The sequence below is a fragment of the Canis lupus genome, chromosome 11 (genome assembly GCF_003254725.2).
Source record: "Canis lupus dingo isolate Sandy chromosome 11, ASM325472v2, whole genome shotgun sequence".
NCBI lineage: Eukaryota > Metazoa > Chordata > Mammalia > Carnivora > Canidae > Canis > Canis lupus.
The window spans coordinates 60,624,973-60,640,462 of record NC_064253.1 but is presented as its reverse complement, the minus strand read 5'-3'; the positions used below and the strand labels follow the sequence as shown (position 1 = coordinate 60,640,462).

Sequence of the window (15,490 nt, the reverse complement as noted above, 5' to 3'; positions counted from 1 at the left end):
TGCAGGCGGCGGGACGGGCCGCTCAGGTGTGACTGGGAAGAGGAGGCCAAGTCGGGAAGGCGCCCGCAGAGCCGGGGGGGGGGGGGGGCGGGGGGCGCAGAGGCGGCCGCGGGGGCACCTGCGGGGGCACCTGCGGGAGGGGGGCACCTGCGGGAGAGGCGCCCTCCGGAGTGCGCGGGGGGCTGAAGGGGCGCACGGGCGGGGGAGGCATCCGGGCGGGCGGCCGGGAGGCGGGAGCCCCTCACCTGCGCGGCGGAGGAGGCGGAGCTGCAGCAGCCCATGGCGGGGCCGGAGGAGCCCGGAGGCGGCGCCCGGCGCGCAGCTACGCCCCGGAGCCCCTCGGCATGCGAGCCGGCGGGCGCCCGGGGAGGGCGCGGCCTGGCCCCGCACGGCGCGGCGGCTCGGGCGGCGGCGGCTCTGGCGGCGGCGGCTCGGGCGGCGGCGGGGCGCTCAGGACGCGGCGCGGCTCGGGGCGGGCGCCGGCCACATCCCCCGGCGGCGGCGGCGGCGGCGGCGGCGGCGGCGGCTGCGCGGCTCCTGCTCCGCTCCTGCTGCTGCAGCTGCTCCCCAGCGGAAAGGGGCGGGCGGCGGCGGCGGCGGCGGCGGCGCCTCCCCCTGTCCCCCGCCTCCCGCCTCCCGCGCCCAGTCCCTCTCCCGCTCCCTCTCCCTCTCCCGGGCCGCCGCCTCCTCCGCGCCGCGCGCGTCTCCCATCAGACTCCCCGCCCCCAGTGCAGCGCCGCGCCGACAGCCGGGCGGCGGCGGCCCCAACGAGCCCGGGCCTTTCGGCGCGCGTCCGAGCCTGCGCAGCGCCGAGCCTCTTTGGCGGTGGCACCGAGGCACGGCGCTGCCTCGGAGCGGGAGGGCGCCGGGGGCTGTGGCGCTTCCGGACCCGGCAGGCTCCGGCGAGGCTCGTGCACTCCTCGCTCGCCCTGCTGCTGGGCGCGCAGCCCGAAGACCCCGCTGGCACCTCCCTGCTTCCGCGGGGGCTTCTTGGCCCGAGAGGAAAGTGTACACACTCAACCTTGCCTGGTGACGGAGTGGGTGGTAGACGACGGGGAGAGACCTGCATCTGTTGCTGCTGGCCCCGTTTTGCTGATGAAACTGAGCGTTTGCAGGAGACAGCCTAGTAAGATGCACGCAACCCCAAGGTCAAAATGTTTACAAAGAGCCATGGATGGGGAAACAGGTAGCAGGTTCGCCGAGTCTCCCAGTGCACAGCGATGTTGGTCTGAACGAAACTTTCGTATGCAGGATTGTCCGCAAAAAGCAATAAGCCAGTATTAAGTCGTTCCTATTAAAAAGAGTTAACTGAGGACGTACTTAGTCCCAGTAACGTATGGGTACTGGGAATGAAGAAGTGAACCAGAATGACAGCTTCTGTGGTCTTAACCAGTCCCCATTGCTACATTAATACCCTGTGGACTTGCAACAAGTTAGAATAGGCGTGGTCGCCACCTTCCAGAGACGTACAGCCCTGGGGAAATAGCGTCCAATAAGGAATAGGGGCCCCGGGCTGGCTCCTTAGTGGAGCATGTAACTCTTCACCTTGTCTTGAGTTCAAGCCCCACGTTGGTGTAGGGTTTACTTAAAAAAACAAAACAAGGGGATCCCTGGGTGGCTCAGCAGTTTAGCACCTGCCTTCAACCCAGGGCCTGATACTGGGGTCACGGGATCGAGTCCCACGTCCGGCTCCCTGCATGGAGCCTGCTTCTCCCTCTGCCTCTCTCTGTGTGTGTCTCTCATGAACAAGATCTTTAAAAAATATATATCCTTTAAAAAAAAACAAAAAGGCTAAAGAAGCAAGTGTTTAAAAAGAAAAGGCGAAAAGAAGCAAGTGAAAGGGTGGCGGGAATAAAACTTAAAGATCAGGGTCAAAATTAAGAGAACCACCTGCCAAGCACTGTTGCAAGCCTTTTACAGGTTTCATTTCATCCTGCCAAAGAATGTCTCAAAGACGAATGGGGGAGGGAGGGGAGTTTCTTTACAAAGGTGCAAAGCAGTGAGGCTTTAGAAGGCCTACCCAAATGAGAGACAGCAAATTTTAGAGATTACTCCAAGTCTAGGGGGAAAAAGACAGCACTGAAGTCAGTTGACCTATGTGCATTGAAAGCCAAGGGAAGTCATAACAGGAACCTGGAGACAGCTAAAAAACAAAACAAACAAACAAACAAAAGACCAATGAAGAATCCCTGATTGGTGTGTTCCAATACCACTTCCTAGATCTGTGACAGCGGATGAATCACCTTTCTAAACCACTTTCTTGTCTCCTGTGACTTGATGATAGGAAGACCAGGAAGGGTTATCTTCAAGATCAGATAAGAAAGCGGCTAGTAGGTAGAGCTCCACTCCACAAGTACTGCTTGAGATCATCAATGCTTCCTCTGCATCCTATCCGCGTTCTAGTTCAGCCTGTTCCAAGGGTGCACCGTACCTCTGGGCTAGTAAATCCTCAATGTGTTACCAGGAACCATCAAGCCACTATATAGAAGTGAAAAAAATAAAACTTGAATGGCTCTCGTCCCAATTCTGATTATAAACTTCACAATTAGACTGTAAACTCCCTGAGAACAAGGGAAAGGATTTTCTTCTTTGTATTTCCCTCAGCTCTCTCAAATGTTTGTTGAATTATTCAATGCAGTCAGGAAGAAAAAAAAACCTTCCCTTGAGATTTTCCCTCAAAGCCTCAAAGTACATCTTGTTTTTAACTGAGGGAGGAGGCTGAAAGTAAAATTACAGTCTTAAACAAGAAGCCATCTGTCTTCCTTCTTTATAATCAAGGAAAGGGGAGTTGTTTCTCTTAGCAGAGTCAATATGGGAGCATTTCTCCCAGATTATAAAAATCTTTTTGGCTAGTATAGCTATTCCATGTAGTAGCTAGTGCTTATTTTGTAATTAGAGCTGCAAAAGCAGATAAATACGTAACAGGCTGTGGCAGTGCTTCAGAAAAAAATAATGTATTTCACTTTCTTGGAGGTCTCTTTCGTAGATACGGAGGTTGGGTGAATATACTTGAAAGGAAACACATTCCATTGTGCTTGACTGTTATGAAATCGGTTTCCCTTGAAGGGTTAATGGAACTAGGAGTTCTAAGATTCCGCGAGGGGCTTTGTAAATATACTAATTATGTATGTATGCATCATATATGCATATGAATGTGATGTTTTAAAATTATACCTCGTCATTAGCATAAGAGAAACTAAGGGCTCCCGACTTGATATTCTGTACCTTCTAAGAAGGAGTCTCTTTCCCATCCCCCTCATACCCAAAGAAGCCTCATAAAAGGAGTGATTTAGAGGGGGACAAACTGCTGTTCCTCTTCTTCACTCTTTCTCATAAACAAGCACGTTCAGGATTCAATGAAAGCTACAGAAAATTCAGAAATTGCGAAAGGTGTTTTTTTTTTTTTTTTTATTCGAGCCAGTGATCAAGGTACTGATCTCACTACCATGAGGTGTCATCAAGGCAAACCACTTGGGAAGGGCTTAGTTTGTTTTTCTTTTGAGAGAAAGAGCGTGGTTTTTTGTTTTGGTTTTTTATTTTTTTCAACTTATGTAAGAACAGCATCTGCACTAACCAGGATAAAATTATAAGGTCTATCAATCTTGGTGCTGCAGGGTAAAAGCAGATCACCAGCTGAGCCAGCCAGAAATGCTTCCCAGTGGTCTAGTATTGCATAATTGGCCAAGTGAATTCCAGGGTTTCCAGTTTCAGATGGAGGGTTTGGTGCTGGTCACTCACAGAAGGAAAACACTGAATCACTGGTCTTTCCTACGATTTTAATAATGCCTGACTAATTGTTCACAGGATTGCTGGTTTGGGGGTACAAATATAAATGCATCTATGTATGTGTATGCCTGTAACTGCTCAGAATCATCCTCTTTTTTTTTTTTTTTTTTTTTTGTAAAAAGTGGCATTTGGTGCTTTTGGCTGTGTTATTTACATTTTAGCACATACTGTGTTCACAGCCGCATCCCATAAGAGCACATTTGCTTCAGCAGAGCCCCAGCCTCCAGATCTGCCTCACAATCTCCTCCTGGAAGCATTGGCATATCACCCCTGGGAAATGCTCCAGAAGCAAAAACTAATTGTAACCAAGGGCTGTAACTGTTCATTCATTACCAGAAAGGCAAGAGCAAGTCTCTATTTGAGAAGATGGAAATGTATCGCAGGCTCCCAGTTAAGTCTTGAAGTTAGAAACCCCTGAAAAGAGCTTGCCTGAACTCAGGCGTGTGACAAAAAAAAGACAGCGTTGTTCCCCGCAAGACTCTAAGAATTATAAATCCTTAGTTCTGCAACTTAGTTTCTGCCTGTACTTTAAGTTGATGTCTCCCTGGTGTTAATAACTCTATCTTTTATTTGTGGTTTCATGTGGATTTCTCCTGCAATATCAGGCAATTTGTAAGTTCTCTAAAAATGCTAGCTGTGAATTTGTGTTGGGGGGTGGTGGTTAGCTTTTCCCTTATTACTTTCCTGAATGACATTTTTAAAATCTGCAGTTATCATTTATTCAATAATTTTTTAATTGAGTCTTTCTTATGAGCCAAGCATGTTTGATTAAATATCACTATGTAAACATCAGTCCTTGGGGAGTTCAGCTGTTTCCATCATACAGTTAGCATTGGTTTTTATTTTGAGGTGGTTGGGTGAGGAAAGAGAGGAAGGGAGACAGGATTATGAGTATTCATGTGAGAAGGAAAAGAGGCAACTTGTAAAGTAGGGAAATCCATTTATTTAACAATATAGGTCTTGAGCCATTATAATGAGCCAGATACCTAGCTAGATGCCAGGGATTCAAAGATAAATGAGGTACATTTTTTGCCCTTAAGTCGTTTACATTTTAGTGAGGTGGAAAGACATTTAAACTAAGAATTAGAGTATAGATTAAATGTAATGAGAGGAATGAGTCCACATGCTATATAAGCTCAGAGGAGGACCACAGAGATTGATTTATTTTGTTCGTTAAAAAAAATGCTGCATTACATTTTTCCCTCTGTTAACTCTTCTTATCCCCACTAGACAAGTTCCCACTGTGTACCAAAAGACTAGAAAAGAGGATGGTATCCAGGAATAGGTCACAAATATTTCTTCAACAAATAACTGCATTTTGTCAATGAGTTCCCAGAAATTGACATTTACAAATGCCTAGAATGTCTTAAGGAAGAGTTATCAGAAATATTATATGATTTTTTTTAATGTTTGGCTTTTTTTTCTGTAAAACATCTGGAATGAAATATATTTATTTTTATAATATTTAAAGTATAGAAGGGTTTTTGTTTTTTGTTTTTTAAGAAACTGTAACCTAACACCTTGGCAAAAGACAGTGTTAACTATATAAATCTCTTTAAACCCCTAGATGCAAAAGTTACCATAAACACACCCAACACAGAGATAAAAAATCCTTGCAAAGTGATATATAAAATGTTCACTGCTACAGCAGGAATGTTCATGTCCCCCAAAATTCATATGTTGAAATCCTAATTCCCAAAGGTGGTAGTTTTAGAAGGTGGGCCTTTGGAAGGTATGTGGGTTTTAAGGATAGAGCCCTCAAGAATGGGATTAGTGACTATAAAAAAGGTTCCAGAGAGATCCTCAGTCTCTTCCACCATGTGAGGACACAGAAAGAAGTTGGCAGTATGAAACCAGGAAAGGGCCTTCACCAGAATTCCATCATGCTGTCTAGCACCCTGATCTTAGGATTTGCAACTTCTAGAACTTGGGGAATTAATTTCTGTCGTTTATGAAACACCCAGTCTATGGAATTTTGTCATAGCAGCCTGAACAGACTAAGATTTTTACTATTGTTAATACTCAGACGGTTCCTATTAAAAAAGTAAAAGCCAAAAAATCCCTAAAAGCACTCAATAGAGAAAGAAACAGGCAAAGGACATAGCAGACAAAACCCACAGTGAAAGAAATACAAGGACTCATAAAATGTGAAATGCTGCTCAACTTCACTAGGAATAAAACTGTAAGTTAAAAAATTAGAAGCTATCATTCTTCACCTAACAAATTGGTGAAGATTTAAAAGCTCGATAATATTCAGTGTCAGAGAAAGTCACAGTGCTCTCATATACTATTGATGGGGATATAGTTACCTCTTTCTGGAAAAGGGTTTAAGAATTTATACCAAAATTTAAAAGATGCATTTCTTTCAGTTCAACCTTTTCTTGTCCAGGAACGTATTTAACAGCAATACAATCTCGTTTACAGTAAGGAAAAATTGGGAAAGACCTAAATTTCTATAAGTAGAATATTAAATAATTGGTTAGCTAATAGGAGATATTTTACAGCTATAAAAAATATGAGGTAGGTTAGTACTTACTGACATGGGAAGATAACCACAATACATCATCTACTAAAAAAGGTTTACCAAACAGTATTATGATAGAATCCTGTTTATATTTTATTTATTTATTTTAAAGATTTTATTTCTTTATTCATGAGAGACACAGAGAGAGAGAGAGAGAGAGAGAGGCAGAGACACAGGTAGAGGGAGACACAGGCTCCATGCAGGGAGCCCAATATGGGACTCAATCCTGGGACTCCAGGATCATGCCCTGGGCTGAAGCCAGTGCTAAACTGCTGAGCCACCCTGGAATCCTGTTTATACAAATACTGTGTGTTTGTCTCTGTGTATTTGTAATAAAGGCTGTGAAAAATATATACCACTCTGCTGGTAAATATACCATTCACCTTTGGAGAAGATGCGAGATTAAATTGAGGTGAGGTAGAGCAAGACAGAAGAGAGAGACTTTCTGAATTATGGACTTCTGCATTGCTGTGGTTTTGACAAACCAGGCACTGTTTTTTAAACTATGTTAAATGTTTTTATAAAATGATTGTAGGGAAAGCAGTCCTCCCAGATGACCTTTTAATCATGGAGAAATCATGCAAAGTGTCCAGAATACAGAGAAAGAACAGATCGCTATCAAAAGCCATGATTAATAAAGACTTCTTGGAGCAAGTGGCATTCAGCTGATCCTTGAACAACAGGTAGATTTTCAGTAAGTGAAGAGAGGAAATAAAAAGATTTCTCTGGCATAAAATAACTTAAGCAAGGCACAGGCTTAGAAATGAATAAGATCTGTTGGGTGTTCCAATTATATATTGTATCACAAATCAGACTTAAGACAACAATTATTTATTACCATCTCTCACAGTTCTGGGGACTTCTCACGTGAGAGCTCTCATGTCACTGCAATCATACAGTGGATGGGGCAGGAGTCATCTCAGAATTTCTTCATTCACCTGCCTGGTGGTTGATGCTGGCTGTTGGCTGTGAGCCAGAATACTTACATGGAGACTTGCCCTATGACCTGGGCTTCCTTGCAGGATGGTGGCTGGGTTCCAAGAGTGAGCATCCGAAGAGGACCAGGCTTAAACTACATTACATTACCTTTTATAACCTAGCATCAGAAAGCACATAACATGATTTTTGTTATAGTCACAAGCCCATTCAGACTCAAGGAAAGGGATGTTGGTTGCCACCAACACCTGACCCCAACGGAAGAATTATCAATGTCACATTGTAGGAAGAGTATGTGGGATGGGAGATCTTGCTATGAGCTCTCCAGTTTGCCATGGTTCCTAATACTGGTCTCTAAAGTGTCTTCTGACAAGAGCCAGCTTCTCCCATCTACATTACCCCCTGGCTCCATAGACCTTGGAGTTCACACCTCCTACAGACAAGAGGATCAGAGAATGGAGCAAAAATGGTAATAGAACCTTTAAAAACTTCACTGTGATGATATGTTACAGGGAGGGGAGGTCTAGAAGAAGGAGAGATTAAGTAATAAAAACAGTAGGTGCTAAAGCTTTTGCCCCTAGTCATCAACTCCTCTGCTCAATTCAGCAAAATAATGCCCAAGTATGATTGATGGGAGTCCTCCATATTCTTTTTTTTTTTAATTTTATTTATTTATTTATTTATTTATTTATTTATTTATTTATTTATTTATTTATGATAGTCACAGAGAGAGAGAGAGAGAGAGGCAGAGACACAGGCAGAGGGAGAAGCAGGCTCCATGCACCGGGAGCCTGATGTGGGATTCGATCCCAGGTCTCCAGGATCGCGCCCTGGGCCAAAGGCAGGCACCAAACCGCTGCGCCACCCAGGGATCCCAGTCCTCCATATTCTTAACAAAGCATTCAGTGTTCAGGATGCTCTCGACGGGCCTCAATTCTTGTAGAACCAGATGCTCCTATGCCTGGCAGGAAATTACTAGGCCATAGGAAGTAGTTGAACTTTTTGAGAATACCAAGGTACCACTTCAGGGAAACTAAGTGATATTTCTCTGACTGAGCAAAGAACATAGACTACCTGGGAAGGAAGCCATCTCTTGACCGCCAACTCCTCTCCTCCCAAGTGTTCCCATAGCTGGCCTCCTAGTGTGGTGCTGCAGAACAAAGTGAAGGAAAAGAGGCAGGCAGAGACTGTGAGTTCTGGCTGGACTGGCAGTTTGAAGCTTAGCTGCAGTCATTCCCAGCTTCCCTCAAGTCCTGTTAAGAGATTTGTGTTAGGTAATGAAAATTGTAGCATTAGTCTGGTTTTTAAAGTTTTTTTCCCCCCAACTATTATTATTTTATTGGACAAACTGTCAAAATCCACCTGTTCTTTTTCTCAGAGCTCCTTTCTTCCTTCTTCATTGGCACTAGACAGAGTCATTTTCCCTAATACTATGTAATTTAGAAGAGGCTGTGTCAATTGCATAAAATATTTCTAATCTCCATAATTAAGATGCTGCTGGTCTGACAGCTTTGCTCTCTTACTCCCCCTCAGCTAGTTGCAGGGATATAGAAAGACATTTTAAAAGAGTACTAAAGCAAAAATGACATGCTGTTCCCTTCCCAAAGGGCCTTCTCATGACTATCACCAGCTTCCCTAGACTCCTTCCTGGAGAGCTTCATTTATGGTTTCTTCAAAAGTAGGAAAGAGAGACTATGCCAAGTTTCTTCAGATCATTTTCTCTCCATTCCCAGAACATGTATGCCCTATCCTCAGTTTGGATTTAGAGAAAATCCAAATTGCCCTTTCTCATGACCTGTCCCCTTGGTCATCTCCTAACACAGCATTTGGCAGGGAATAGTCACCAATTAACTTGAGTCAAACAACTGAATGATGGAAGTCTGAAGTCAAGGAGAAATTTAGAGGAGTAGCAGAATATTGAGTTGGTGGCAAGAAACCTTTGAATATCATATATGTAGTCTAATTTCCTTTACTTTTGGAAAAAGCAGAGAGACAGTGATTCACCCAGATTGCCATATACTCAACTCCTTCCTCCTACCTCTTCCTAGTTTGACGATGCATTCAGGTATGGCCTATAAAAAGTCTCATTTCATCCTCAAGATAATTCAGTTAAGTAAAAATTATTATGGCTGTTTTAGAGACTAGGAAAATGAGATGTAAAAAAAAAAAAGTGATCTAGACAGACTGGACTATGCTGCTACAACAAATTTACCTTCAGATCTAAGTGGTTTAGTAGAACAAAGGTTTCCTTTGCCCTCACAGTATTTATGACATGGTGTGTGGCTCAGATGGGAGAGGATGGTTGTAACTGCTCCATGGAATTATTCAGGTACCCAAATTTCTGGAAGTTTGAATGGATTTTAACTGCATCTTGTAAAACTTCAGGTCTTTCAATCTCTCAAAGTAAAGAAATAATGGGGTGCCTAGGCAGCTCAGTTGGTTAAGCGGCCAACTCTCGATCTCAGCTTGGTTCATGATCTCAGGGGCTTGGAACTGAGCCCTGAGTCAGCCTCCGCCCCACTGGGAGTTTGTATATCTCCTTCTCCCTCTGTCCTTCCCTCTGCTCATTTGCACATGCTCTCTTGCTCTCTCTCAAATAAGTAAATAAATAAATAAATCTCTCTTTAAAAAAAGAAAGCATTAGATAATTACCCATGGACTTTTCACTGATTTAGCCCAGAAAGGACACTTATTCTTTTGGTTGTATTTCATTAGCTAGTACGTGTCCTCACAGAACAGAAAGGGGGAAGAAATGTAGGAGAAATGGAATATTCTATAGGCATTGCTCACTCACTGTCATTGACCTATGAGGTAATAATTTGCCCACCATCCCATAGCTGTGAAGTGGTAGGATTGGCATCTAGAGCCAAGCTGTCTGACTCCATAGCCCATGTTCTTCACCATTGCATTTTCTTTAGGGACAGAAGTGGCCATGGCATAGGAGGCAGCTATACAGCATAGTCGAAAGATCTCTGGACTTGAGACAGATGGGTTTTATACCCATTTTGCCATTTACTAATTGTGAGGCCTTGGGCAAGTCCCTTAGCGTCTCTGCTAACAGCAATATTCCAGTCTATAAAATAGGGATCAATAAAACTCTTTCATTAGGTCACTGTGAGAGTGACCTTCATGAAATGTATGAGAACCTTCATGAAATGTAACTTTTCCTCAACAAATGTTTAAATCTGAATTCTTAGCATTTCTTTTTCCTGCCCCTCTTTCTGTCACACAAATGCTTCATGTGATGTAAGTCCTTATAGTGACACCTTACTGAAAGTTCTAGTGAAATTCTGCCAGAGGAGAGACATCAGTAACCTGATCCCAACACTTCCAGCACTAAAGTTCTGTTTCTATTACCAGTCCTTTTTCTGACATCAGCAATTTTCTTCACGTATTGCCAAGCACAGCTCATTCATGACTTCAGGTAAAAGGAAAGGATAATGTCGCAATGGAACTAAAAGTTGTGGCTTGAGAACAGTTTTGCATTTAAAAACACTGGAAATGCTGGAGCCTTTTTAAGAAGTAAATGTCAAGGCACATTAATATAGAGTGAACGTAAATGCCTCTGGTTTCTCAACCTATTGAGAAAGCCCATTTGGTTCATCATTGTAGCCTCTTCTGAACTCTGAAAAGAGGTCCTCTATATTATTTTAATGTTATTTCGAAAAACAAATTAAACATCTATTAAAGCAACCAGGTAATAGGGAAAAAATATCTTATTTAGAAGCTTAATGGGGCTTTTACTCCTGGGAAAAGAAAGTAAATTGTTTCCTGTGGGAAGGTGCATAAACTCTTTCAGGCCCTTAGGTAATTGTTTAGGAGAGTGTTGGTAGAGATAATTTACAATCTTAGGAGCTAAGGTTCAAGGCAAAAGTAATGAACTGCCCTGAAGTAAGGCTTCTTTTTCAAAAGAAGCCTGAAACACAACAACTTCTATTCCTTACTTTGCCTTTCTTGTTAGCAATGCAAACAACCTGACACACTGGTTGCAATCTTGGGCTCTGGAGTCAGACAAAGGTGGGTTTCATCACCAGCTTTGCATATTACTAGCTGTGGGTCTTGTCCTAGTCTGCGACATTGCATTGTGATTATTAAAAGGCAGAGAGCACTTGGCAGGTTTACAATGGTGTATTGGGCATATTTGATGCCTGGAACAGGTCATTTTTAATGCACCTCTCTAGGTGACAAAGTTATTATCACTAATAATCATTTTCTAATTTATTTTTCTGTTTCAAAACAATTAAAAAATAAATTTCAATTTTTAAGAACTAAAAGGTGTATTTTGTGTGAAAAATATACACTTATTCACCAAGGTATTGTACCTTGCAGTTCACAGTTTTACTATTTTGAGGTTTGTTTTAAGATTTTTTGATTTATTAGAGAGAGAGCGAGAGAGAGTACACGAGATGGGGGAGGAGGAGAGGGAGAAGCAGACTCCCTAATGAGCAGGGAGCTCAATCCCAGGGCCCTGAGATCATGACCTGAGCCAAAGGCAGACGCTTAACCAACTAAGCTACCCAGGCATCCCTGTTTGAAGTTTTTTTGTTTTGTTTTGTTTTGTTTTAAGATTTTATTTATTTATTCATGAGAGACACACAGAGAGAGAGAGAGAGGCAGAGACACAGGCAGAAGGAGAAGCAGGCTCCATGCAGGGAACCCGACGTGGGACTCGATCCCAGGACTCCAAGTTCATGCCGTGGGCCAAAGGCAGGTGCCAAACCGCTGAGCCACCCAGGGATCCCCCCTGTTTGAAGTTTTAAACTATAACTAAAAACCCAAACTGTGACATAAAATGATTGCATTAAATTAATCTAGTTTTGTTTCTTTACCTTTTGAATGACTGTGCTGTTATTGTTTATTTGTACTTGCTGTTTAAATGTAGGGGTGTGTCCTACCAAGGTGCTATAAAGAGGAACACTGCCCTAAATGAGCTTGAACAATTCCTAACCATTATGAACTTACTCTTGAAGCAAACCCATGAAGCTGTGTCTACATGTATCACGGTTGACTGTGCAAGTACGGTTTCTTTGGATTAACTTCTATTTTGGAATACAATGTTTGTTAAGAGACAAGTAATAAACTTTTGCTAATATGAGGTGTATATATAAAATATATATTATATAATAAGTATCTTATATACATATTATATAATAAACATCTATAAGGTTATATATATATACATCTAATATAATATATATACATATTCTTAAAACTCAGCAAGCAGTTTAGAAGGTAGTCCAACCAAAGATGTTTTAGAGAAGAGCAATTTCATCACTGACATTGTTCAAAATTTCAGGCACATGGTAATAATAAAAAGCAGGCAGATAAAGCTTGATTACTTTTGAAAATTCTCTATAGACAATGCACCTTATATGTCATTAGCTACTCCCACTGCCCCACCCTTGGCACAATACTATAAAGCTCCTGGTTATAGTATGCAATCAACAAGTGTCAGCTATTAGTATTTTTCTACAAGTCTTAAAAACAAAGAGATTTCTAGGGTCTTTTGTGTTGCAGAGAGAGAGAGAGAGAGAGAGAGAGATGGAAATATGACGTAATGCCCCAATAAAGAAGTAGTGTTATCTTTTAAAAAGAATAATGTTTTTCTGTAATAATAGCAGTAGATGCTTTCTTTTTTTGAAAAAGATTTTATTTATTCATGAAAGACACAGAGAGAAAGAGAGAGAGAGGCAGAGACATAGGCAGAGGGAGAAGCAGGCTCCATGCAGGGAGCCCGATATGGGACTCGATCCCAGAACTCCAGGATCAGGTCCTGAGCCAAAGACAGATACTCAACTGTTGAGCCACCCAGGTGTCCCAGCAGACGCTTTTTTAAAAAAAAAAATTTTATTAGGGTAAAGTACACATAACATTTGCCACTTTAACCACTTCATTTTATTATTTTAAGTAATCTCTACCTACATCATGGGACTTGAACGAGCCCAGAGGTCAAAAGTCACAAACTCTACCAACTGAGTCAGCCAGGCACCCCCATAGCAATAGATGCTTTTTAATTTAGAAAATATATGATGTGTAAAAAAGGCATACAAAATGCATTAAAAGTCCCTGTGGCCCTGTTATCTAAAGACAACAATAACTTGTTTATCTACTGTATGTATCCCAAGATTTGTACATTCAATTATTTTCATCTTCACTATTAACCTATGAAGTAGGTCATTTTTTACATTTTTCATTTCTTCACATTCCCCTTTTCCTTTTTCACAGAGGAGATAACTGAGACCTGGAGAAGTTATATAAGTTCATAAGTGGCAAAGCTGGTATTCAATGACAACTCTGACTGGAAGCCCAATCTCTGTCTTTTTTTAAAACTTTATTTATTTAAGCAATCTATACACCCAATGTGGGGCTTGAACTCACAACCTGAGACCAAGAGTCGCACACTCTTCCGACTGAGCCAACCAGGTGCACCTGAAAGCTCAATCTCTTAATAACTCTACTATTGTATATCTTTATAACCTTAGGGAATACATTCAGAGGATATAAACAGAATTGTTTTTAGATTTATAAATGAGGGTACTTATCACAGTGATAGTTGTAAAAACATATTTATGTACATAGAAAGCTGAGAAGGAAGCAATAACACGTTACTGGTGGCTAACTCTTAGTTACTGAATTACTGATGATTTTTTATTTTATCGTATATAATTTTCAATATTTTCTAAAATTTCTATGTTAAGAATGTGAATGTTTTCAAATGTGAGATCTTCTTTTATTATTATTTTAAAAAATATGTTATTTATTTATTTTTGAGAGAGAGAGAGAGTCAGAGACACAGGAAGAGGGAGAAGCAGGCTCGGATCCAGGTTCTCCAGGATCAGCCCCCGGCTGAAGGCAGGCGCTAAGGCAGGCGCTAAACCGCTGAGCCCCGGGGCTGCCCTTCTTTTATTTTTTATTTTTGTTTTTTATAATAAATTTATTTTTTATTGGTGTTCAATTTGCCAACATACAGAATAACACCCAGTGCTCATCCTGTCAAGTGCCCCCCTCAGTGCCCGTCACCCATTCACCCCCACCCCCTGCCCTCCTCCCCTTCCACCACCCCTAGTTCGTTTCCCAGAGTTAGGAGTCTTTATGTTCTGTCTCCCTTTCTGATATTTCCCACACATTTCTTCTCCCTTCCCTTAAATTCCCTTTCACTATTATTTATATTCCCCAAATGAATGAGAACATATATTTAGATTTTGTTTATTTATTTGACAGAGAGAGAGAGCACAAGCACAAGCAAGTGGGGCAGCTGGCAGAGGGAGAGGGAGAAGCAGGCTCCCTGCTGAGCAGAGAGCCTGATGCAGGACCCTGGGATCATGACCTGAGCTGAAGGCAGACACTTAAGGGACTGAGCCACCCAGGGGCCCCATCAAATGTGAAATTCCCTAAAAATTTGAAATATATGTCTTTAAAAAATTGCTGGTAAATTTTTGGTGAATCTTCAACTCATCAATCATTGAATCCCGATCTTTCGTATAGCGTTTTGATTAAATGTTGTGCACAGCTCACACTTTCCAACAATGTGTGGACTGGGCTGAAATTCAATGTCACTTTATTGTCTTCTCTCACGTCTTTACCCCTCAGCTGTTAGTGGCTTTTATTCTATCAGTTCTTTGTTTGTAACCTTCCCGGGAGAAGATATTCATTTACTTCTTTGATTGCTTTTTTATAAGGACATCCAATTTCTTTCTCTCGTTAGGAGATTATGGAAAGAAATATTGACACAATCCAAGTTTCTCCAGTCAGATGGAACATTTTTTTTCCCCATCTTGTTAAAAACTTCCTTGTAGCTAGCTCACTCCAGAAATTTTGGACAAAGTTAGCTGTTTTTATCATAAACATAAGATTTCTAAATATCTGGGTAATGGTATGTTAGCTGCAGCTTTTCACATGAGGCTCACTCTTCTCATCTATAAAATGAAGACACAAACTCATGAAGCTCTGAAGTCCCTGCCCAATCCCAATCCTTAGTTAAAAACAGACCAGTCAAGGAATGGGTGTTAGTTCTTTGGGTCTAGTTCTTCGGGTTAATATATCTAATATACATCGCAGGACAATGTACATATATTAGCTCTCTGAATGGTTTCTGAGCAAAGGGTTTCTAGGATAGAGGATTAATATAGTGTGGGACAACCAGACTAGGTGGAGACCAACCTTGCAGGCAGTGAACGAAGTCACCCAAGACGTAAAAAGGGAGCAGGGGGCTGCACAGCAATGGAGAGACTGTCTGCGACAGGC

The 15,490-nt window shown here is 42.2% G+C and overlaps 1 protein-coding gene across 1 annotated transcript in view; it reads right to left on the bottom strand.

Annotated features, from left to right (window-relative positions):
- Positions 1-706, bottom strand: part of SLC44A1 (solute carrier family 44 member 1) — a 193,557-nt gene extending 192,851 nt beyond the window's left edge. Inside the window, exon 1 of the mRNA XM_025433237.3 lies at positions 246-706. Coding sequence (XP_025289022.1) covers positions 246-281 — 36 coding nt within the window. The 5' untranslated portion in view covers positions 282-706. The remainder of the gene's footprint in view (positions 1-245) is intronic.
- Between the last annotated feature and the right edge of the window lie 14,784 nt (positions 707-15,490).